Source organism: Grampus griseus (assembly GCF_964374135.1).
Source record: "Grampus griseus genome assembly, chromosome: 13".
NCBI lineage: Eukaryota > Metazoa > Chordata > Mammalia > Artiodactyla > Delphinidae > Grampus > Grampus griseus.
Genome location: NC_139007.1, coordinates 6,723,839 through 6,748,915, shown reverse-complemented (window position 1 = coordinate 6,748,915; position 25,077 = coordinate 6,723,839). Strand labels below are relative to the sequence as shown.

Sequence of the window (25,077 nt, the reverse complement as noted above, 5' to 3'; positions counted from 1 at the left end):
TGCAGAAAGGAGAGCTGGGTGGATATTTGGGATACTGGACAGACACAGTCCCCACACTACGTAGAGTATCTTTGGGTATGCGTTGAGGGGCAGGCACTGCGTTTCCTTCATCTGTGAATTTGCAGAATTGAAGCCTATTCCTGGCATGTGTTATGCCCTTGTACTTAGCTGCTGTACAGGTGGCTCCTCCCTTTATTTTCTTCTACTTCCTACCCAGGAAAGAAGGTCAGATGGCCTCAGAACTCTCCAGATCAAAATCCAGGAGGTCCTATCCCCAACCCCCTTCTCTTAACCCACCCAGCAACTGAGAGGCCCAGGCACACTAAAGAGAAAGACCAGGGCCACACCCGCAGGGCCTGGCTCACTGTGTGGCGTGGCTTTTCCGTGGGCATAGGGGAAAGGGAGCATACCTTGTTTGGAATGCACTGGCACTGGTCTGTAAGTTCCTGCTTTGCTGGCAGAAATGCAGACATTCTACTGGCATGAGCGGGTACCAATGATGCTGCAGTACTTCCAAAGCTATGCTGCTCTGGGCACTAAAATCCAGAAAGAGGCTTTAGGATATGGGGTCAATTCCAAATGCGGTGACATTCCCAGCACTGACTCTCACCAAACTAGACATGACTGGAGGTTCTTGCAAGAACTTCTTTCTAATAACCAAAGGTTGACACCAACCTGTGAAAGTCCATAATGACTTTGCCTTTTCACTAGACTCCTACGTTTTTATTACACTGACAACACACTAGAAATGCATTAAATTGTTGGTTTTGGTGAGAAATTCGAAAGCTATTATAGGTGACTTTATGACAAGTACAGTAATATCAAACGTTTACAAGAATTACAATTGTTACAATAAAATACTTTATACAAATAACATTGGTATATGTGTTTCGGGAACAAATTTTAAAATAAAAGAATGTAATTTGAACTTTTAGAACATCGTTTAGTTCAAGAAGATGATTATAAACGCATGTAAAAGTAGAAAATAAACTCTTTTTATGCTCTAAGGTAGTATGTATTTAATCAAAGTATGTATATCTTATTCCAGTCCATTGTTCTTTATTCAAAAGTCTCCACTGTAACAGACAAGTGATGACTTTTATAACTTATCCAGTGTGTTCAGAACATGTGGGGATGGCCACATGAAGTGAAATTTGGTTACAAAGCAATGAACTTTTTTTCTGTCAAAAAATAAATCCAGATGGCCATCTGAAGAAGATAAATGCATCCTTTCCTCTCAATATCATTTACCAGAGTCCTTACCACGGTTTGTAACTCTGAATTTGCAGTTTCATGAATTTGCAATTTCATATCTCTGAATTTGCATTTTAGGGGGAAGTGTTCACACATTACTTTATATACTACAAATTATATATGCCTGGAAAAATACTGTCAGGATACAAAATTAAAATATTGTCTGTGGTTATTTATTGCAATGAGATCATGGTTGATATTTATTTTCTTCTATGAAGTTGGCTGTATTTTCCAAATTTTATATAGTAAACATACATAACTTTTCAAACAAAATAATATTTTGAAAAAGTGTGTAGCATTCTAATGCTTGTGAGCACAGTAAACACGGTAAGAAAAATAGCTCCCAGAAAAACTGGGACTAGTTTCCTGTCTTTACCACTAGTTCTATCACACTTACTCTCTGCAGATTTAATGATTAGCTGTTTAGTTATCATAAGTTTCCAAGTCCACAAGTCTAAAAATTACATTAGAATGAAACACATAAGATTATCACCAAAATGATCCATTTATGTCCTATGATTTGATATGATTTTCCAGCCAGTTCCTGCCCCGTGCCCCATGGGTTCAGTTAGATAATCAAGACCTATTCCGAGCTCACAGTTTTGCTCTGGATAACTGATTCACTACTTTAAGACTTTAAAAGCATGTGTCAGGCTTCACTATAAAACTGCCCACACTTTCCAAAAAGTGCCTACAGAGAACATAAGATGTACAAGTAAGGATCCCCTGCTTCATAAAACCTCTGGTTTTGATATAACACATATTTAGTTAATAAACCCTCAAAATCTTAATCATCTTTCTCCTTTATTTTCAACAAATGTTGCTGCTTTTCTCCTCTCTTCCTCTTTATTCTTCATTCTCTGTGTCTAGGTCTGTAGTCATGAAATCTGACTGCTTCAGAAAGAGAAACCCTAATTAATAGCAGCAAAGAAGTATATTTATAGATTATCCTGAATAAATTTCACTTTTGAAATATGCTATAAAATATTATTAACAGAAAGGATGTCTGATTTGAAATTACAGGACAAAATCAGATTTTTAAGCGAGTACATTAAAATTTGCTGAGTTCAAATATTTTTCAAAAAATATAGTTGATGCCAAAATTACAACAGATGTACTTAAGTATCTTTTATATAACTATTTACCTTCCAAAATATATATTTCCATTAAATGTAAGTATAGCACATATTCATTTCCTGTTAACGATTAACAGAATGGTGATGTCCGCCCCAAATACTTATCAGCAGGAAAATAAGCAGTCTTTTGTTATTTTTTTCCAAGGTTGGAGATGATTTCCTACCTTATTTTTCTACTCTTTAAAACCAAATCTTTTTCAAGCACGATTTAAAATTTTTTTTCATGATGTGTGGGGTCATGTCACCGCTTTTAATTATCGAGCCACTCCATCGAATCCATCACCTATTTCCTTAAACAGTTTTCTCGTAATTCAAGTTGGAGTGACTATTGGTCAAGAGTATAATATTTAGGTACCTCAGAACATCATGTTGTTACTTTTCAATCAGGGAAAATTCGTATTTTAAAAGCTCTCACATAAAAGAAGCATAATTAATTAAAGAAAAACTTTTGGAGAATTCACATCTTCAAGATTTAAATGTGTGCCTCCAGGAAGTCTAGGTGTTTCAAGTCTGTAGATTGGCATTCTTAATTACCTTTTCAGATATTTATAGAAAGATATTTGGCTGGCTTTCCTTGCAATGAGAGCCATAAACTGGGTTGGAGATATGGTTTATAAAACCAAGTTACATTAGCAAAACATGTAATTTTTACAGACTTAGCTATGCTTTGAGTCAGTTGATCACATTATTATTCTACTGCCCAAAGTGAGTGATAGAAGTTAAAAATACTTTTGAACTACTAAACTATGGATAAATATTCTTACAATTTTCAATGGTAAGTTTAGAACTTCTGGGAAATCTGACCCAAAGAATAACATTTTCACCTTTTACTTTTCATATGTTCTTTCTGTAAGACTTTTCAGAATTAATCCCTTTCAAACACCAGTCAACAAGTCAAGAAACAATGTTTTGACATCTTTTACAAACAAAGCAATAATCATTGTTTCAAAAAGAAGGGTTCATTGTTCAAAAAGAAGGGTACAAAAGTGCAATTCCCCTCAATGAGTTTCAAAGGTAGTTGAATAAATTAAAAGCAAATACAACTATATCTAATAATATAAGACACACACATGACCATTGCAATAAGAGATGCAGAAAGTACTGAATTTAGTGGGGGTTTTTTAATGGAAGGTTGGTACAAGAAAGTAATAGTTGTAAAGTTAGGTTGAGAATATTAAGAGTGAGAGACTAAGAAACTGAATTTCTAATTTGTTGCAAACAGGGAGTAACCAAAGGCTTTGAGGGTGAGAAGAGCAGAGGATCGGGAATGTGCCTTATTCACGTCAGCCAGCCTTGTTGCTTAGCACGATATCTAGAAGATCGGTGTTTCTGAATAACAGATTTTTAGTGGAAGAAGGTAAATGAACCTACAAAGCAGTGATGCAGAGACTTATTCTGGCTATGTGGGGACAGGGAAGGAGGATGACACAATAATGCGACGATCCAAGCACGAGGTAAAGGTGGACCACGGCGCTAACAGGAGAGGGGAAGGTGCAGGTGAAAAATCTCTCACAAAGGAAAACTGGCCAGGAAGGGTGACGGCTAGGAGAGGGAAGTGAGTGAGAATAACGTACAATCACAGACGTAAAACCCCTGTAACTGGAAAATGCTGATGCTACCGTCAGAGCGCGTTTAGTGAGAAAGGCATAAGTTCTCTTTTACTCATGTGGAGTCCAAAGTGAGGCCATATCTTTCCTGAAGTTCAAGATGAAGCACTGGGATTAAAATTGTGACAAGAGACGATGGGACAGCCCCATGAGGGGTCTCTTGCTTGGAACTGTTTCCTCGCCTGGATTCAAGAGAAGACGTTCAGTGCTGCCCTACACGACTCTACAGCCCAGGCAACTGGCCTTCTACAGTCTTCACACCCCCAAAACTGAGCTTACCTTAGGGGCTGATATCTCACAACACGTTTCTTGAGCTACGAAGTTCGAGTTACAGTAGATTTGAAGTTGGTGAATTTCAACCTATTAAAAAATTAGTAATAAGATATATCATTAGTATTTTTCTTTTTGAAAATCACATTTAGGCATTTGGGAACGATGGTAATTTAACTGGAAAGAAAAAAAAGAAGCTAATATTTATACAAATAGATCACTGGCAGATATTTCGGTTTTTGTTTAATTTAGGATTCATGATTTTATGGACCCTTTGAGAAACAGAAATGGATTCGGCTGTTGAGATAAATCTATATGTAAAGGAAATCAAGTAATAGAGCAATTGCAGATCTTTGCTCCTTGTTTCAAACCATCAAAAAGAAGTATTTAATTAAAGAGAGGAATGCACTACGATAAGAAGAAAAAAAAGGTATTTAGTTTTTATCTACTTTTCATGGATACTGTCTAATACCTAAGGATTTTATGTTACATGGCATACTCTTGAGCATGACTCACAGTATTTTTACAAAAATAATTGATTCTTCTATTTGCTCAGCAAATCCACACTTGTTGGCATTCGGACATGAAATTAAAAGTAGTTTCAGGAAAGTACAATCATGTCTTCAAGTGCAAGATCAAACAACCACATCAGAGAAAGTAAATGGTACAGACTATTGACAAAATTTCAATATGACAGATGCACAGAGAGGCTGCTTCAAACTAGTTTGTGGTTGTAAATTTAATAATTTAATTAATAATCTTATGATGATTTGACATATAACATAGGTCAGGAACAACCTCTTTCCTTCCCCTTCTCCCCGCCTTTCTCTCTCTTTCTCTCTCTCTCCTCTTTCCACATCTTTCTCTGTCTCCTAGTGTAACAGAGCTAGATTATGTATTTCTTTGAGGTCAGTAAGTACTTTCTATAGTAAGACCCAACTATAATAATATAATAATCCTATGATAATAGAAAGCAGATATCTTAGGTTAGCTCTGAATCTCTAACCCAACACCAACAAAGCAAGAAAGGAGGGAAAAAGCTGTAACTATTACTCTACACTGAGATGAACAAAATCAATTCAGCTCACAGAAAGCATTAAGAATTCCAGACATCTTTTGGCTTCATGAACAGCCTAAGATTTGCAGCCAATGCAAAATTCTGAGATGAAGTGAAACTTAATGATTTCTCTTCTATAACTTTTTGCAAGGTTACTGAAGTAAACTTTTATTTATAAAGTTTAAATACACTGTCTTACATAGTCTAATGAAACACCAGGCAGTAACATACCCATTATGTAGAATGAAGAATGTAGAGACTCCAATTAATTAATATTCTCCTTAACTAAAACTAATTTATCATCAACACTGTTATCTAAATAGTCAATACATACTGAAATTCTATTATGTATCATCCACTGTGCTAGGGCCTTCATATGAATTATTTTACTTAACTGAAGATAGATGATCAATTTTTCATGGATTAGAACCTAATAAAGTACCCATGACACTGAAACTACAATCAGCCTAGTTTAATTATGCTTTTTTAATTCATTAGTTGCTTTAGAATCCTTCACTGACATAGTGCTTTAGAATGAGAATGCACTGACCCTGTCACACAGAATTTTTTTGTTAAAAAAAAATTCTTTTATCAGTTTTGTCACCTATTTCTCTGCACGAAAGCACACGGGTAGTATATGTAAAATAAAACCTAATCATTAGAAGGTTTTTTTGATAACTTACGTTCTGAATAAACAAAACATTTTCATGTTACAACAGATCTTATAAATCACAGAGCTTGTATGGAGATAATAAAAATATTAGTTTACTTAGAGTTTTAGTAGGACCAAGAATCTTTAAAAAGTAAAATACGTATTTTATTTGTTTGTTTAACTTAAACAGTGACTCCTCTAAAGCTCCATCATCGTGACATGGCTTTAATATTATTTCTTAAGTGAACTAAGATTCCACATTAAACTATGGAAGTGTTGTGAGACTATAATTTTCCCATTGTGGCTTTTCATCAGGACTCACAGCGATATTCTTCAGCCTCAGGTTGTTCCCTTGAGTAAAAAGTTAATTAGACACAGGACACAACACTCAACCTTGAGACGGGAGCTTGGAGTCAGGACCCCACTCTTGGAATAACTTGCTCCTCTCTCATTGTCATCTCTCCCTCAAAGGTTATGAATTTATCTTAATCCTCATGTTCTTTGGTTCTTGCCATTCCCCACTTTGCCCTCGCTAGTCCTGCAGGAGATCAGATTCCAGTCAACACCAGGGCTCCAGCAAGGGCTACCGCCACCCCTACTCCTGTTACTAGAATCCCCTGAAGATCACTTCCCATCTACCTACACTCCACCCATGGAAGTCACACGTCTGAGTTTTAGCTGCTGGACTCCACTTCCTCCCTTGACTCTGGAGAGACCTTTCTGAAAGGTCTGTCTAGGACTGTTGTCACTACAATTAATACGGTGATTATTATTGGCAGCCACCATTTACTGACACATACTTGATCCATCTTTCTGACACAGACTGAGCCTTTAAGATCTTTGAGAGAGGAGCAGATTTTGTTGTTGTTTTCCGCTCTTTTATGCCAGGTTGAACGGCATGTCTGGCCCCAAATAAATAAATGAATACACAGAAAACTGACCACATACTATGCACTATGGCACATACGCCATGCAATTATAACTAACGAGTCTACCAATATTATTTTATAATTTAGGATACCGAGACTCAGATAAATTAAGAGTGAGCAAGATAAATTAGCAGATCATAAGAATTAAGTGGATGAACTAGGATTTACAATCACATCTGTCTGATCCCCAAGCAAGCTCACTCTCCCTGATGCCATGATGTCTTATGTCCAGAACTGGCTTCTCCTGCTCTGGGGTATCTTGATAATCATCACTGAACCCTCGTTATGACACTCTCACTGATTTGTTCATTGTGTCTAAGAGAAGACAGTTTAAAAATAATATTCTATTGGAGATATATATATATATATATATACACACACACACACATATATATAATATCTATCTATCTATCCATCTGTCATCTATCTCTGATGCCTTCCACAGGGGCCTTTAGAAATAATATGCTGGCCAAACATGTATGTGCACAGAACCGTACTTTTGAAACAAAATTGAACTGTTAAGGGCTTTGCGTTAACAATTCCTATTGGTGTCCTGCATTCAGATTATTTTTATGGGTTTTCCCATCATTCCACCCATATGAAAATGTGAAGTCATCAAATTTAGATATATCCCCCTTTTTAAAGATTATAGGCCTTTGGGAAATTAATAATAAATCTGTACCATGTGAGCATCAAATATAATTTTTAAAGAAACTTTTCATCTGAAAGGGTTTTACTAGACAATCGTTCTCGTCCAATGACCTACTGTTGTGTTTCAGTCCAACAGAACTCTAAAGAAACATTATAAGCTAATGAAAAATAGTCTGCAGTACAAACATTTGTGATTCTGAGGATGAATAAATAGCCTATTGTTCTTGAATGAAAACACCAGAACCATTTAACTTAAATTTCATCTTTTTCCAGTCCTTTCTATTCAAGACATAGGAACTTAGACCAAGCTTACTTTTGTATAATATTTTCAATTTTTACTAACATTTAATTTTAATAACCTTATTTTTTAAGGCATAACCTAGTTCTTTTAAATTCACAGGCTAGAGAAAAATGGGTGAAAATAGACAGAAAATAATATATGTAAAAATATAGTTGGAGGGCTTCCCTGGTGGCGCAGTGGTTGAGAGTCCGCCTGCCGATTCAGGGGACATGGGTTCGCGCCCCGGTCCAGGAAGATCCCACATGTCGCGGAGCGGCTGGGCCCGTGAGCCATGGCTGCCGAGCCTGCGTGTACAGAGCCTGTGCTCCGCAACGGGAGAGGCCAAAACAGTGAGAGGCCCGCGTATCTCTCTCTCTCACACACACACACACACACACACACACACACACACTATATATTTTTATATATATATATATATATATATATATATAGTTGGAAATACATAGCTATGCTTCACACATCTGATGGCAAATTAATTTAAACAGTGTTGAGAAGGGAATATATTATACAGTTATTAAAGGAAAAAGGTTTTAATAAGATATTTTATTTTAATTTATGAATGTTACTAGTTAACAACTCACGTCCACAGGCCTGCCATCTGAAGCTCGGGTTGCAATAACAGTCCTTCCGTGGAAGTCCACAGTGCCCTTTCCATCAATATGCCGGCTTGCAACTAAGTTACAGTCCGTATAGACCGAAATGGCCCGGGATTGTATACTGAAGCCAAGTTTATGCCACTGACGATCGAACAAAGGACGGAGTTCTCGATTTTTAAAAACGTAGTTCAACACATCTCCCTCCACAGCTTGGAACATAAATTCCACCATTTTCTTTCCACCATCAACTACTATAGAAACCTGCAAAAATGCAAATGATCTTTAAATGTTTGAAATTCAGTTTTAAAAATTATTAAAGCACACAAATCAAAACTCAAGGTGCTACCATAGGACCCAGCAATCCTACTACAGGGCATATACCCTGAGAAAAGCATAATTCAAAAAGATACATGCACCACAATGTTCACTGCAGCACTATTTACAATAGCCAGGACATGGAAGCAACCTAAGTGCCCATCGACAGATGAATGGATAAAGAAGATGTGGTACATATATGCAATGGAATATTACTCATCCATAAAAAGGAACAAAATTGGGTCATTTGTAGTGATGTGGATGAACCTAAAGTCTGTCATACAGAGTGAAGTAAGTCAGAAAGAGAAAAACAAATATCGAATATTAACGCATATATGTGGACTCTAGAAAAATGGTACAGATGATCCTATTTGCAGGGCAGGAAAGGAGACGCAGACGTAGAGAAAGAACTTGTGGACACACAGGGGAAGTGGAGGGTGGGACGAATTGAGAGAGTAGCATTGACATATACACACCACCATGTGTAAAATAGATAGCTGGTGGGAAGCAGGTGCATAGCACAGGGAGCTCAGCTCGGTGCTTTGTGAGCGCCTAGAGGGATGGGATAGGGAGGGTGGGAGGGAGGGAGACACAAGAGGGAGGAGATATGGGGATAGATGTATACGAATAGCTGATTCACTTTGTTGTACAGCAGAAACTAACACAACACTGTAAAGCAATTATACTCCAATAAAAAAATTAAATAATTGAAAATAAACTCAAGCTGCATGTTAGTAGAACTGAGGTACTCAGTAAAATATTTTAGATGATACTTGTGTCCGTTGGATTTGTTAACATATAAGAACAGCAGGGCTTCCCTGGTGGCGCAGTGGTTGAGAGTCCGCCTGCTGATGCAGGGGACACGGGTTCGTGCCCCAGTCTAGGAAGATCCCACATGCCGCGGAGTGGCTGGGCCCATGAGCCATGGCCGCAGAGCCTGTGCGTCCGGAGCCCGTGCTCCACAATGTGAGAGGCCACAACAGTGAGAGGCCCGCGTACAGCAAAAAAAAAAAGAACAGCAAACAACCGCTACAAAAATGGTTTAAATATGGGATATCTGATGAATGTAATATGCTCCTTTCTTGAGAGGACATCTAGGAGTGTGTGTGTGTGCGTATGTGTATGTGCGTATGTGTGTGTGTGTGTGTGTTTATCTAAGTATATATATAATTCTGTATGAGTGATTCAAGAATTAAATGTTACTAATTTAAAAACAATAAGAAATAATCACTTCTCTTAGCATGGAAACTGAGATCAACTTCTTTAACCTTTGATGCTTTGCATGGTGCAAAGAAAATACATTTTCATAGAGAACATGTTCTTTCTGTTCAAGTCATATTTCCATCTTAATACTGTGACTATATAATAACATATTAAAAGACCAGTGAAATGAAACACATTTCAATGGATATGTACGGAAATAAACACAGATGGATGGTGCCCGTAAGTAACTGTGATGTTTACCTCCCCTCCCTGGAGCACCTGCATCCCCTCCTTTCTGCCCAAATGCCACGTCTCCCACAAGTACTCCTAGACCCCTGCTCTTCTCATGTCCCATCTGGGGGAGCCGTCCTTTCCATGCTCGCACAGTCCCCACCCAACTCCGAGCTGTCCTCGGCCACCTCACTTGTCACCTTGTGGTCATGCTCCAATAGGCTGTTCTCATACATGGCATCCCCAGACCTATGTGCTCCCTGAGAAAAGGAATCACGCTTTGCCAGTCTCTTATCTTTGTCACTAACTAGCATCTAGCATGTGTTCAATTATTTTTATTGATGGAATCAATATTTGTATCTCATCTCTTAATTTACTAAGGATTTTCAGAGGAAACAATGAACAGCTTTAAAATGATGTATAATATCAGAAATAATAGGAAATGAAGAAGTCGTCAGTGAGTGGTCTTGGTGTCAATGAAGCAGTTGTAAAGGAAGGGTAGTTAGAGTGTCTTCAGACAAAAATATGAATCTAGTAGAAAAAAACAAACAGAAAAACAAAACAAAAACAGAAAACAAACTAATCTTGCCTCACCCACCAGGCTCTCCCATTACAAATCTCAGCAAGATCCTTCTAACTCTGAGAATACTTGCATTTCCCTGTGGAGGATTCCACTAAAAGACAGAATAGTCGTGCATGAGGTCTGCTCCCAAATTTATGCCCACAGATCCAAGATTCACCTGGCCTAATCCCACCAGAGGCCACAGATCAGTACATCTCTCTGGTTCCTTACCTGTGGCATATTCTGCTGGTTTAAAACCTGCCACAGAAACCACCGTTCCTTTTTGGTGCTTCTTCGTACCCGAAACACGGCTGCTATGGCGAACTCCTCAGGAAGGCCTTTGGGAAACACCTTACTGTGGGAGAAAAACAAAGAACCATCGTGGGAAAACTGAAGGCAAGGACACAAAATCTCGGTATGAAGGTCTCTGCAACACAACATCTTAGTCACATTTTCTCAATGAATTTAGAATTCATTATGCATGTTTACAGCATTCTACCAAATGCATACATGGACGCTTCCACGTCTACTTTTACCTATGGAATTTGTATCCTTGTTCTTTCCCTTTTAAAAAAATTCCCGGGAAGGTGTTGTTAAAGCTTGAGGTGTGTAAAAGCGAGTGACTAGACTATAGTACTATGGGGCAATATTCATTTACTGAACAAGATGTTCCAACAGAATCTCAGAATTCACTGCAGTCTGGCACACGGTAGACATTTATAAAGGAAATAAATAGTACCCCTAGGCTTTATCGGTAGACAGAAGTACAGAGCATTTCAAAGAACACTGCTAGCAATTAAATGTATACTTCCAAAGAACTTCTGTCATATTAAACCCTTGCAAAATGAACTCCTAATTCTGATTTCCTAGTAGGTATCAATTTAGGACTGAAATTAAATATAATAAAGACATTTTAGCTTATTTTTTATTCTTACAGAAAATAAGTAAGTTATTTCTAGGTAGCAGAGAGAAGCCTAAAGACAGTCCAAATATGCTTCTGTCTCAACCTTGTTTCAAAATCCTGGTCTCACTGGATCCATGAAGAAACTTGGGGAGAAAAATTCACCATGAACATAAATCATATTTAGACTTTCATTGGAAAACATGGAGAAATACATTCCTCCAAGTTGACTTTTAAAGTTATCTGCATTGTATGTAAAAACTCTGCAAGGCAGGAATCTTGCTTTTCTTTTAAAAAATCATGAGGAGTAGTAGGTAAGAATTCCCTTAAGGACTAACATAGCCAGAACTTGTTTATATAAATAAAACATCATACATTGAGATGGTTAACTACTCACTGGGAATATCACACCAAGGTCCACTGAAACTGACAACCAAACTCATGGAGAATTCTGAAACTTTGGTTTTACACTTTGTGTTAGAGAAAAAGTCACAAGTGGTAGGGAAATCAGGAACAAAAAAAGAAAAAAAAAAGCTATGCTGGCCTAAAGTTCTTAGTTGGTTAAACTCGCGCGCGCACGCACGCACACACACACACACGCACACACACGCTCACGTATATACTGTATAAATGTAGGTATATGTACATAAGCATACCTCAGGGATATTGCAGGTTTGGGGCCAGCTCACTGGAATAAAGTTAATATCACAATAAAGTGAGTCACGGGCTTCCCTGGTGATGCAGTGGTTGAGAGTCCGCCTGCCAATGCAAGGGACACGGGTTCGTGCCCTGGTCCGGGAAGATCCCACATGCCGCGGAGCGGCTGGGCCCGTGAGCCATGGCCGCTGAGCCTGCGCGTCCGGAGCCTGTGCTCCGCAACGGGAGAGGCCACCACAGTGAGAGGCCCGCGTACAGCCAAAAAAAAGTGAGTCACATGAATTTTTTGGTTTTCCCGTGTGTGTAAAAGTTGTGTTTACACTATGCTGTACTCTATTCCATGTGCAAGAGCATTATATCTAAAAACGTACATACCTTAATTTTTAAAATGCTTTACTGCTAAAAAGAAATATGCTAACCATCATCTGACAACCCAGGGTTGCCACAAACCTTCAATTTGTAAAAAATCCAGTATCTATGAAGTGCAATAAAGTGAAACGCAATAAAAGGAGGTCTGCCTCTAAATATATATAAACTCTAGTTTTACCTTCTTCACTAACCTGCTTACCCCCAGTCCGGAGGCTTTCTGGCTCTCAGCTCTTGGCTGGATGAAGAAAGAGGAGGCAACCTGGGGCCTCATTTTCAACACACACACACACACACACACACACACACACACACCCACACACACACACACACCCCTCTCCAGCCTCCACAGAGGCTGGCTGGTGCCTCCCTGGGATGAGCCTCTCCCGTGCCCGGGGAGGTACACCACCCCACGTGCCAGCAGCACCCCGCCCTGCGGTTCCGAGGTTCTAACTTCCTCCTTTCTGCTGCCTGTGACCCCACTGCTTCCCGTCTTCTAAGAATGTATTATGTCTGTCTCTGTGGCTTCATCTCCCACTCTACAGTCATTTTTGCACTTTAGAGGATAAAACTCCATTTTCATCTCCCATCTCTCCCTCACCGATGCCCCTCTTATCTCGGTTTACAAATGTATGCATATCTTCACCCTCTCCCCTGCTGTAAAACAGACAAAACTCCCTCCAAACTCGATACAGCATTATATTACCCTTCCAGGTATCCACCAAGTTTCTTAAATGAAGACTCTGAACGTCACACTGTCACAGCCCTCCGCCCTGAGCCTTCCTGTATTCTAAAATCAATCCCGTGGGCCCTCGCGAGGATGCTCACGGTGCGCCCCTCTTCCCGAGGCGGGCCGTCACGTGAGCGGTCTCACCCAGTCGGCGAGTGGGCCTGGGGCGGGGTTGGGGAGCCGCGGTTCCCGCCCAGAAGGAGCGCGCAGCTGCGGGCGGGAGGGGGAACCGCAGCGGCCGCCAGAGGGGAGCTCGAGACGCCACAGGGCAATGTTGGAGGAACCCGGGCAGCGGCCACAGCCACGATGGCAAATACAGCCTAGCTTACCGAGTCAAGAAGTTAATACAAGAACCGGATGGGCTTATCTCCAAATGGGATTTCCACCCATAATGAATAACTCCGGGATTTGTACTGGGGATGGCGAGCAGATCAGAAAATGTGTCCTTCGGTATTCAGGCAATATCCCTGCTGTGGAAGCTTATCAGTTTTTTTTTTTTGGCTTTTGCTTTTAATTAGGATGTTGGAAAATAATGAAATAATGAAAAGATAACCCCTTTTTAAACTTAAGGAATTCCCCCCTCCCCCTCCGCCAAGCACTGCAAGTTCCATCATTTCTGGAGCATCTGGAATGTTGAAGTACCGATGGTCACTCTTCACCCTCGCCCTAAAAAGACGGCCTCCCTCTCTTTCGGTTTCCGCCCTTCACGCGCCTGAATCTCGTCCCGAGGGAGAAAACCCACGACACTAGGGGCTCTCAGAGCACGCCTGCGCCGAGACAAGTCCCCGAGTTCGGAACCCCTTCGGACCACTTGGAGGAAAACTGTCATATGGGTTCCAACACCGATTTTAGGCCGAAACTTGGTGACGGGAAGGGCCCCTTGGGTACCTCTTGAAGAAGGCGAGTGGAAACCACGATGGGCCAGGCCGTGGTCATCATCGCCTGGACGGAGGGCTCGAGTGACCCACCAGGTGGCACGGTGGCTACAGTGAACTGAATTCTTCAGGAGGATGTAACTGGGTCACAGAAGAGGCCGGAGGAGACGGGGCAGCTGGAGGCCGGTCCGAAGGCCGAGCTGGTGAGTCTTGGGGAGGCCCTTTCGGAGGCTCTGCACCGAACGAGGAGGGGGCGCTGAGCCCGGGCCGCAGACAGGCGTGGACGTGCGGGGCTGCCCGGGCTGATGGGGGCGGAGACCGCACTCGCAGGGGACAGGCCTCAGCGGGACCGGCATCCTGTCCAAGGGATGGTGCCTGCGGTCGCCCTGCAGGATCTCCTGGGGCCAAACCCAGGCCCATCTCCTCCCGCCACACCTCCGGGCCAGGCCGGGCCATCCGCGAGTGGGACACAGGGTCCAGCCCCAGAGGACTGTGTCCCGGGCCACTGTCCCCGGTGTCCAGCCCCAGAGGACTGTGTCCCGGGCCACTGTCCCCGGAGTCCAGCCCGAGAGGACTGTGTCCCGAGCCACTGTCCCTGGAGTCCAGCCCGAGAGGACTGTGTCCTGAGCCACTGTCTCCGAGCTCGTCCTCCCCTACCTGTGCTCCCGCATGGCCCCTCCCGCCTCCATGCCATACCAAGGGGAGTATCTCCCCAGAACCAGTGCTGCTGGAATCCAGAGGCCTCTGCATCCGGCCCTTCACTCACCCAGGGACACCATCACCCAGATGGCTAATGGCGAGTGAGTTGGGCTGCGGGCCAGGTCCTGTGACTTCCGATGCAGAATTCTTTCCAATATGGAAAGCCGTTAGGGGTATTCAGTCCCGCGTACCCTGTGATTTGCTGGTGGTTCCGTGAAGTTCCGGTGTGTCACTCCTGCCCTGGTAGCCTTGTTCACGCCTACTTAACAGTGCTGGTCACCTTAGCCACGTAGTGACTATTGGGTGTCAGTGGGCGGCTGGAACCCTTGGGTCAGCCTTCAGCTCCCTGCCCACCTCCTGTTCCAACAGACACTCCAGGGACGTCACTGGTAAGCAGTAAGGTTGGTGAAGAGACCCCCCAGACAGTGGGAAGCATAAAAGGGGGCACTCTGTAGGGTCAGCTCTGGTCAGCATGGCCACCAGACTTAAAAACCTCACCCAGAGTGAGGAGGACAGGCGAGACCTGGCACCATGTTTAAGAACCCAGAAGGGTGACTTTGGAAATGTCTGTTTTTGTTATTGGCTTCTGATCAGCACAAAGACAGGTTCTGTCTCTGTGCTCATCTGTTATTAAGGTCCTGTGGGCAAAACTGATAAGAGCAGTCAAAATAAAATAAAGTAAAATGAAATGAAATAATATAAAATGTAAACTAAAATAAAAGTATTCCCAATCACCTAATCCCCCGGCCTCTTCTAAATCCTCACTCCCCTTGTTCCTTCTGAAGGTTTTAACACTGAAGACATCCTGTCTTCATTGATATAAACCAAGAGTCACAACCACATGGCTCTAGGGCCCAGGCAGGAAACTGGAATGTAAGCTTCCTAAGGTTCTTTGTCTATCCTATTCACCAGCATCTAGAGCAGTGCCTGCACAAGGTAGGCACTCAATAAATATTATTAAAGAATCAATTAATGAGCTGAATTCGGATGTAAGAAGTCTGTAAACTAAAAGAAAAATAACATATGGTCCCCTCTAAGTCTAGCTTTAGTTTGTCTGTCTTGGATAGAAATGTGCATGTAAGAAATTTTCACTTTCCTCTTAAGAATTCTTTAGTAAAAACAAATAGAGCAAGTGAGTTAATAACAGCACTGTTACCCATTCTCATGTAGAGGACACACACGTTAGACTAAGGGAAATGCAGAGCCCAGCCCTTCTACAGGGGCAGCTGCTAATTAGCTCCAGCCAACTCTTACCATATGGGGAAGTGGGTCCAGGGTTGCCAGTTCATCCCATTTTTCAAGACAAGCCAAATACCCAGATTTTTATCTGAAAAGTTTAGAGTTTTAATTTTGGCAACTATTTCAGATTTTTCATAAACACTGTCCAGACCAACATTGTGCAAAAGCAAACAAATCAGTGACTGCTAGTTAGCAAAGCTGGATCTACACAAATGTTTGCTGAATACCCAGAGAGGCTTACAAAGACGGAAAAAGAAGATTCCTGCCCTAATGAGTTCTTAAAATCAGTTAGGAGAGGAAAATTAGAACTCAAGGTTATGAACGGAAAACCTAGTATTAGGAATGGGACTGCTTTTAAAATCCTATAACAGCAGGAAAGTTTCAGTCCTTTTAAATTTGTTGAGACTTGCTTTATGACATAACATATGGCCTACCCTGGAGAGTGTTCCACATGCAGTTGAGAAGAGTGTGTATTCTGCTATTGTTAGGCGGAATGTTCTGTGGTCTGTTAGGTCTAAATAGCTTGTAGATTTGTGCAAGTCTTCTGTTTCCTTACTGACCTTCTGTCTAATGTTCTATCTGTTTTGAAAATGGGGTACTGAAGTCTCCAGCTATTACTGTTGAATTGTCTACTTCTCCCTTCAATTCTGTGAGTTTTTGCTTCATGAATTTGGGGGCTTTGTTTTGGGGTACATATTTGTGATTGCTCTATTGTCTTGATGTATTGACACTTTTTAACTTGTTTTAATTGAAGTATAGTTGATGTGCAATATTATATGTTACAGGTGTACAATATAGTGATTCACAATTTTTAAAGGTTATACTTCTTTTATAGTTAGTATAAAGTGTTGGTTATATTCCCCGTGTTGTGCTTAGCCTTGTAACATTTTTTTCCATTGCCATCTTTATTTTTTTAATTTTATTGAAGTATACTTGATTTACAATGTGTTAATTTCTTCTGTACCGCAAAGTTATTCAGTTATACATATATGTGTGTGTGTATATATATATGTATATATTCTTTTTCATAGTCTTTTCCATTATGGTTTGTCACAGGATATTGAATGTAGTTCCCTGTGCTATACAATAAGACCTTGTTGTTTATCCATCCTATATATAATAGTTTGCATCTGCTAGTCCCAGTCTCCCAATCCTTCTCTCCCCTACCGCCCATTCCCCTTGGCAACCACAAATCTGTTCTCTATATCTGTGAGTCTATTTATATTTCATAGATATATTGATTTGTGTCATATTTTAGATTCCACATGTAAGTGATATCATATGGTATTTGTCTTTCTCTTTCTGACATCAATTAGTATGATAATCTCTAGGTCCATCCATGTTGCTGCAAATGGCATTATTTTATTCGGTTTGATGGTTCAGTAATATTCCATTGTACATATATATATACCACATCTTCTTTATCCATTCATCTGTTGATGAACATTTAGGTTGTTTCTATGTCTTGGCTATTGTAAATAGTACTGCTATGAACATAGGGATGCATGTATCCTCTTGAATTATAGTTTTGTCTGGGTGGGATTGTTGGATTATATTGCAACTCTATTTGTAGTTTTTTGAGGAACCTCCATACTGTTTTCCATAGTGGCTGCATCAATTTACATTCCCACCAATAGTGTAAGCGGGTTCCCTTTTCTCCACCCCCTCTCCAGCATTTGTTACTTGTAGACTTTTAATGATGGCCATTCTGCCTGGTGTGGGGTGGTACCTCACTGTAGTTTTGATTTGCAATTCTCTAATAATTAGCGACGTTCAGCATCTTTTCACGTGCCTGCTGGCCATCTGTATATCTTCTTTGGATAAATCTCTGTTTAGGTCTTCTGCCCATTTTTTGATTGGGTTGTTTGCTTTTTTGTTATTGAGTTGTATGACTCAATACAACTTTTTGTATATTTTAGAAATTTTGTTTGTTTATTTTTTTGTATATTTTAGAATATTTTTTGTATATTTTAAAAATATATATATTTCTAAAATATATATATTTTGTATATTTTAGAAATTAAGCCCTTGACAGTTGCATCATTTGCAAATAATTTCTCCCAGTCTGTAGGTTGTCTTTGCATTTTGTTTATGGTTTCCTTTGCTGTGCAAATGCTTATAAGTTTGATTAGGTCCCATTTGTTTATTTTTGCTTTTATTTCCATTGCCTTGGGAGACTGACCTAAGAAAACATTGGTGTGATTTATGTCAGAGAATGTTTTGCCTATGTTCTTTTCTAGGAGTTTTATGGTGTCTTGTCTTATATTTAGGCCTTTAAGCCATTTTGAGCTTATTTTTATGCATAGTGTGAGGGTGCGTCCTAACTTCATTGATTTACATGTGGCTGTCCAGCTTTCCCAACACCACTTGCTGAAGAGACTTTCTTTTCTTCATTGTATATTGGTGCCTCCTTTGTTGAAGATTAATTGACGGTAGGTGTGTGGGTTTATTTCTGGACTCTCTATTCGGTCCCATTGATCCATATGTCTGTTTTTGTGCCTGTACCATGCTGTTTTGATTACTGTAGGCTTGTAGTATTGTCTGAAGTCAGGGAAGGTTATGCCTCCTGCTTTGTTCTTTTTCTTCAGGATTGCTTTGGTAATTCTGGGTCTTTTATGGCTCCATATAAATTTTAGGATAATTTTTCTATTTCTGTGAAACATGTCATGGGTAATTTAATAGGGGTCACACTAAATCTGTAGATTGCTTTGGGTAGTGTGGCCATTTTAACAATATTAATTCTTCCAATCCAAGAGCATGGGATATCTTTCCATTTCTTTGAGTCATCTGTAATTTCCTTTATTAATGTTTTGTAGTTCTCAGCATATAAGTATTTCACCTCCTTGGTGAGGTTTATTTCTAAGTATTTTATTTTGGGCGGTGCGATTTTAAAAGGTAATGCTTTTTTACTTTCCCTTTCTTATATTTCATTGTTAGTGTCAAGAAATGCAACCAAATTCTGTATGTTAATCTTGTATCTTGCTACCTTGCTGAATTCATTTATCAGTTCTAATAGCTTTTGTGTGGAGTCTTTAGGGTTTTCTATATATATATTATTATATCATCTGCATATAATGACAATTTTACCTCTTCCCTACCAATTTGAATACGTTTTATTTCTTTTTCTTGTCTGATTGCTGTGGCTAGGACTTCCAGTACTATGCTGAAGAGAAGTAGTGAGAGTGGGCATCCTTGTCTTGTTCCAGATTTTATTAGGAAGGCTTTCAGCTTTTCACCATTGAGTATTATATTGGCTGTGGGTTTATTGTAAATAGCTTTTATTATGCTGAGATATGTTACCTCTATACTCACTTTCATAGCGATTTTTACCATGAATGGATGTTGAATTTTATCAAATGCTTTTTCTGCATCTATTGAGATGATCTTGTGGTTTTCATCCTCTCATTTGTTGATGTGGTGTATCCCATTGACTGATTTGCGTATGTTGAACCATCCTTATGACCCTTGGGTGAATCCTTGGTCATGACCCTTGGTCATGGTATATGAACTTTTTTATGTGTTGTTGGATTCAGTTTGCTAATATTCTGTTGAGAATTTTTCAGTCTATAATCATCAAAGATATTGGCCTGTAATTTTCTTTTTTGGTAGTGTTTTTGTCTGGTTTTGGTATCAGGGTGATGGTGGCTTCATAGAATGTCTTTGGGAGTGTTCCTTCCTCTTCAGTCTTTCGGAAGAGTTTGAGAAGGATCAGTATAAGTTCTCCTTTGTATGTTTGGTAGAATTCCCCAGTGAAGCCATCGGGTGCTGGATTTCTGTTTGTAGGGAGTTTTTTTTATTACAGATACTATTTAATTTCTAGTGATCTGTCTGTTCAAGTTATCTATTTCTTCTTGATTCAGTTTTGGTGGGCTGTATGTTTCTAGAAAGTTTTCCATTTCTTCTAGGTTGTCAAATTTGTTGGCATAGAATTGTTCACAGTATTCCCTTATGGTTTTTTGTATTTCCACGGTATCAGCTGTGATTTCTCCTCTTTCATTTCTTATTTTGTTTATTTGGGTCTTGTCTCTTTTTTCTTGGTGAGCCTGGCCAGAGATCTGTCAATTTTACTTACGCTTTCAAAGAACAAGCTCTTGGTTTTATTGACTTTTCCTAATTTTTAAATCTCTATTTATTTCCTCTCTGATCTTTATTACCTCCTTCTTTCTGCAGACTTTATGTTTTGTTTGTTTTTCTTTTTCTGATTATTTTAAGTGGTAGTTTAGGTTGTTTATTTGAGATTTTTCTTGTTTCTTAAAGAAGGCCTTATATCACTATGAAATTCCCTCTAAGAACTGCTTTTGGTGCATGCCATAGAATTTGTATGGTTATGTTTTCATTGTCATTTGCCTCAAGGTATATTTTAATTTCTTCTTTGATTTCATCACTGACCCATTGGTTTTTTAATAGCATGTTGTTTAGTCTCCATGTAATTGTTTTTTTCTTGTTTCTTTTTCTGTGGTTGATTTCTTGTCATGCCATTGTGGTCAGAAAAGTTCCTTGAAATAATTTCTATACTCTTAAATTTGTTCAGGCTTGTTTTGTGCCCTAGTATATGGTCAATCCTAGAGAATGTTTCATGTGTACTTGAAAAGAATGTGTATTCTGCTGTTTTTGGATGTAATGTCCTGAAGATATCAATTAAGTCTAACTATTCTATTGTATAATTTAGGATCTTTGTTGCCTTATTGATTTTCTGTCTTGAAGATCTGTCCATTGATGTGAGAGTAGTGTTAGAGTCTTCTACTGTTATTGTGTTCCTGTCAATTTCTCCCTTTATGTCTTAGTATTTGTTTTATGTATCTGGGTGCTCCTATATTGGGTGCATATATGTTGACAAGTGTAATATCCTCTCCTTGTATTGATCCTTTTAGCAGTATATAGTGTTCTTCTTTATCTTTCTTTATAGCCTTTGTTTTAAAGTCTGTTTTGCCCGCTATGAGTATTGCAACCCCCATTTCTCGTCATTTCCACTTGCGTGAAATATCTTTTTCCATTCCCTCACTTTTAACCTATATGTGCCCTTTGCCCTAAAGTGGGTCTCTTGTAGGCAGCATGTTTTAGGCTCTTGTTTTTTTAATCCAATCTGCCACTCTGTGTCTTTTGATTGGAACATTTAGTCCATTGACATTTAAGGTAATTATTAATAGATATGCATTTATTTCCATTTTAAACCTTGTTTTGCCATTGATTTTATATTTCTTCTTTGTCCTTTCCTTTTTCTTTTTGTTTTTCCTTTTGTGGTTTGATGATTTTCTTTTGTATTATGCTTATGTTCTCTTATTTTTGTTTTTTGTGACTCTATTGTATGTTTTTGATTTGAAGTTGCCCTGTTTTTCACATATGTCAACTCCTTCCTATATCTACTTGCTTTAGAGTGGTAGTCGTATAGGCTCAAACACATTCTAGAAAAAAAAATCTACATTTTTTACTCTCCTCCCCCACATTTTATGATTTTGATATCCTCTTTTGCATCTACATGTTCACCTTTTTGCTGTTCACTGTAGTTTTCATCACTTTTCCATAAATTTTTGTTTTTTGGTTTTTTTTTGAATCTGTGTACTGGCTTATTTAAGTGATTTAGTTTCCAATTGTGATTTTCTCTTTCCTATAGATTCTTACTTCTTTTCTATTTAGAGACGACCTTTCAATATTTCCTTTAGGATAAGTTTAGTATTGCTGTATTCTTTTAGTTTTTGCTTTTCTGAGAAATTCTTTATCTCTCCTTCTATTCTAAATGATAATCTTGCTGGGTAGTATCCTAGGTTGCAGATTTTTCCCTTTCAGGACTTTGAATACATTTTTCCACTCCCTTCTGGCCTGCATCGTTTTTGTAGAGAAATCAGCTGATAGCCTTATGAGGGGTTCCCCTGTAATTAACTCTTTGTTTTTCTCTTGTGGCCTTTAGAATCCTCTCTTTAACTTTTGCCATTTTTATTATAATATGTCTTGGTGAAAGTCTGTTTGGATTTATCTTGTTTGGGATCCTCTGTGTTTTCTGTATCTGAATATCTGTTTCCTTTTTTAGGTTTGGGAAGTTTTCAGCCATAATTTCTTCAAATACATTTTCTTTTTTTCTTTTAACATCTTTATTGGAGTATAATTGCTTTACAATGGTGTGTTAATTTCTACTTTATAACAAAGTGAATCAGTTATACATATACATATGTTCCCATATTTTTTGCGTCTCCCTCCCTCCCACCCTCCCTATCCCACCCCTCTAGGTGGTCACAAACCACCTAGCTGATCTCCCTATGCTACGCGGCTGCTTCCCACTAGCTATCTATTTTACGTTTGGTAGTGTATATATGTCCATGCCACTCTCTCGCTTTGTCACAGCTTACCTTCCCCCTCCCCATATCCTCAAGTCCATTCTCTAGTAGGTCTGTGTCTTTATTCCCGTCTTGCCCCTAGGTTCTTCTGACCTCTTTTTTTTTGAATTCCATACATATATGTGTTAGCATACGGTATTTGTTTTTCTCTTTCTGACTTACTTCACTCTGTATGACAGTCTCTAGGTCCATCCACGACACTACAAATAACTCAATTTCACTTCTTTCTATGGCGGAGTAATATTCCATTCTATATATGTGCCACATCTTCTTTATCCATTCATCTGTCTATGGACACCTAGGTTGCTTCCATGTCCTGGCTATTGTAAACAGAGCTGCAATGAACATTGTGGTACATGACTCTTTTTGAATTATGGTTTTCTCAGGGTATATGCCCAGTAGTGGGATTGCTGGGTCATATGGTAGTTCTACTTTTAGTTTTTTTAAGGAACCTCCATACTATTCTCCATAGTGGCTGTATCAATTTACATTCTCATCAACAGTGCAAGAGGGTTTCCTTTTCTCCACACCCTCTCCAGCATTTATTGTTTGTAGATTTTTTGATGATGGCCATTCTGACCAGTGTGAGGTGATACCTCATTGTAGTTTTGATTTCTCTAATGATTAGTGATGTTGAGCATCCTTTCATGTGTTTGTTGGCAATCAAACTGGACAGCTACATGTAAAAGAATGAAATTAGAACACTCCCTAACACCATACACAAAAATAAACACAAAATGGATTAAAGACCTAAATGTAAGGCCAGGAACTATAAAACTCTTAGAGAGGAAAACATAGGCAGAACACTCTATGACATAAATCACAACAAGATCCTTTTTGACCCACCTCCTAGAGAAATGGAAAGAAAAACAAAAATAAACAAATGAGACCTAATGAAACTTAAAAGCTTTTGCACAGCAAAGGAAACCATAAACAAGATGAAAAGACAACCGTCAGAATTGGAGAAAATATTTGCTAACAAAGCAACTGACAAAGGAGTAATCTCCAAAATATACAAGCAGCTCATGCAGCTCAATAGCAAAAAAACAAACAACCCAATCCAAAAATGGGCAGAAGACCTAAACAGACATTTCTTCAAAGAAGATATACAGACTGCCATTTGTTTATTTTTATTTTTGTTCCTCTTCCCTGAAGAAACACAACCAGAAAGTTATTGCTAAGACCGATGGCAAAGAACATACTGCCTGTGTTTTCTTCCAGAAATTTTATGGTTTCAGATCTCATAGTCAAGTCTTTAATCCACTTTCAGTTGATTTTTGTGTATGTAGTGAGGTAGTGGTCATTTCCCTCTTTGGCACATGGCTGTCCAATTTTCTCAACACTAATTATTGAAGGGATTATCCTTCTCCATTGTATATCCTTTGCTCCTTTAGGTGAGACTCCATTTTTATAATTTCCTTTAGTTCATTAGACAGCTTCCTTTTGTTATTTGAACATAATTTAAATAGCTGATTTAAAGTCTTTACCTAGTAAGTCCAATAACTAGATTTCCTCAGTAACAGTTTCTATTAACTGCTCTTTTCTCTGTGTGTGGGCCATACTTTGTTTCTTTGCATATCTTGTAATTTTTTGATTGAAAAGTAGAAATTTTAGATAATATCATGTGGCAATTCTGGGAATCAGATTATTCTCCATCCATCAGTGGTTTGCTGTTGTTGCTGTTTATTATTTTTGTCATAATTGTTGCTGCCGTTGTTTGTTTTCTTAGTCACTTTCCTGAACTAATTTTGTAAAGTGTGCTTTCTCTGTCATGTGTGACCACTGGAGTCTCTGCTCAGTTAGTTTAGTGGTCAGCTAATGGCTGAACAGTTAAGTGCCTTTGACCTATAAGCATCCACACCTCTTCTGAAACACTATGTGCATGTTGGAGAATGGCTTCAACGCTCAGGCAGGCAGTTTACAACTCTCCTTAGCCTTCTCTTTTTGCCTGTGCAGAGTTTCAAAGTTGGCCAGGGCAATGAGCGTAGGGCCTTTTTGGAGGTTTCCTGGGTTTCCACAAATCCCTGTGCCTACACATAGGTGTAGATCGCACAAACACGCTGGAGGTTTCTAATGCTTTCTATGGACATCTCCTCCCCCAACTTTTCCTTTTAATTGTATTTGGTCATCTTTTCATTTGTCCCAATTTTAATTGCTGTCTTGGGTAGCTGCAATGTTAAACAATTACTATTGATTATTTTCAACAAATGCCAGGGGAAAAAGGCTGTACTTATTGAGTGAGCTGAGTCAGGTCAAATAAAGACAAGCCCTGTGAGTTGGGGTTTCCAAGGAACTACCAGTCAGGTAAAATAATGACAGCTTTCTAGAAATAGGGTTTTCGTTGACCTCTAAACCCATTCTCCTCCCTTCAATGGCTGCTAGGCTGCTAGTCTGCCCTTGTGATTATAGAGCTGTTGGTTTGCAAGTCAACCATTGTGGGAGAGGGAGGGAGGTGAATAGGACAAGTTTAAAATGCCACAAAGCTAGCTATTCTTACCAAGGGTCAGTCTTTTTCTT

At 39.3% G+C, this 25,077-nt stretch overlaps 1 protein-coding gene across 1 annotated transcript in view; it reads right to left on the bottom strand.

Annotated features, from left to right (window-relative positions):
• The window catches only part of COL19A1 (collagen type XIX alpha 1 chain), a gene marked incomplete at both ends in the record, with an annotated part of 350,042 nt that overhangs the window by 294,170 nt on the left and 30,795 nt on the right, over window positions 1-25,077 (bottom strand). Inside the window, 4 exons of the mRNA XM_082669016.1 lie at window positions 411-536; window positions 4,277-4,357; window positions 8,439-8,714; window positions 10,996-11,119. Of these exons, the coding sequence (XP_082525142.1) occupies window positions 411-536; window positions 4,277-4,357; window positions 8,439-8,714; window positions 10,996-11,119 (607 nt within the window). The remainder of the gene's footprint in view (window positions 1-410; window positions 537-4,276; window positions 4,358-8,438; window positions 8,715-10,995; window positions 11,120-25,077) is intronic.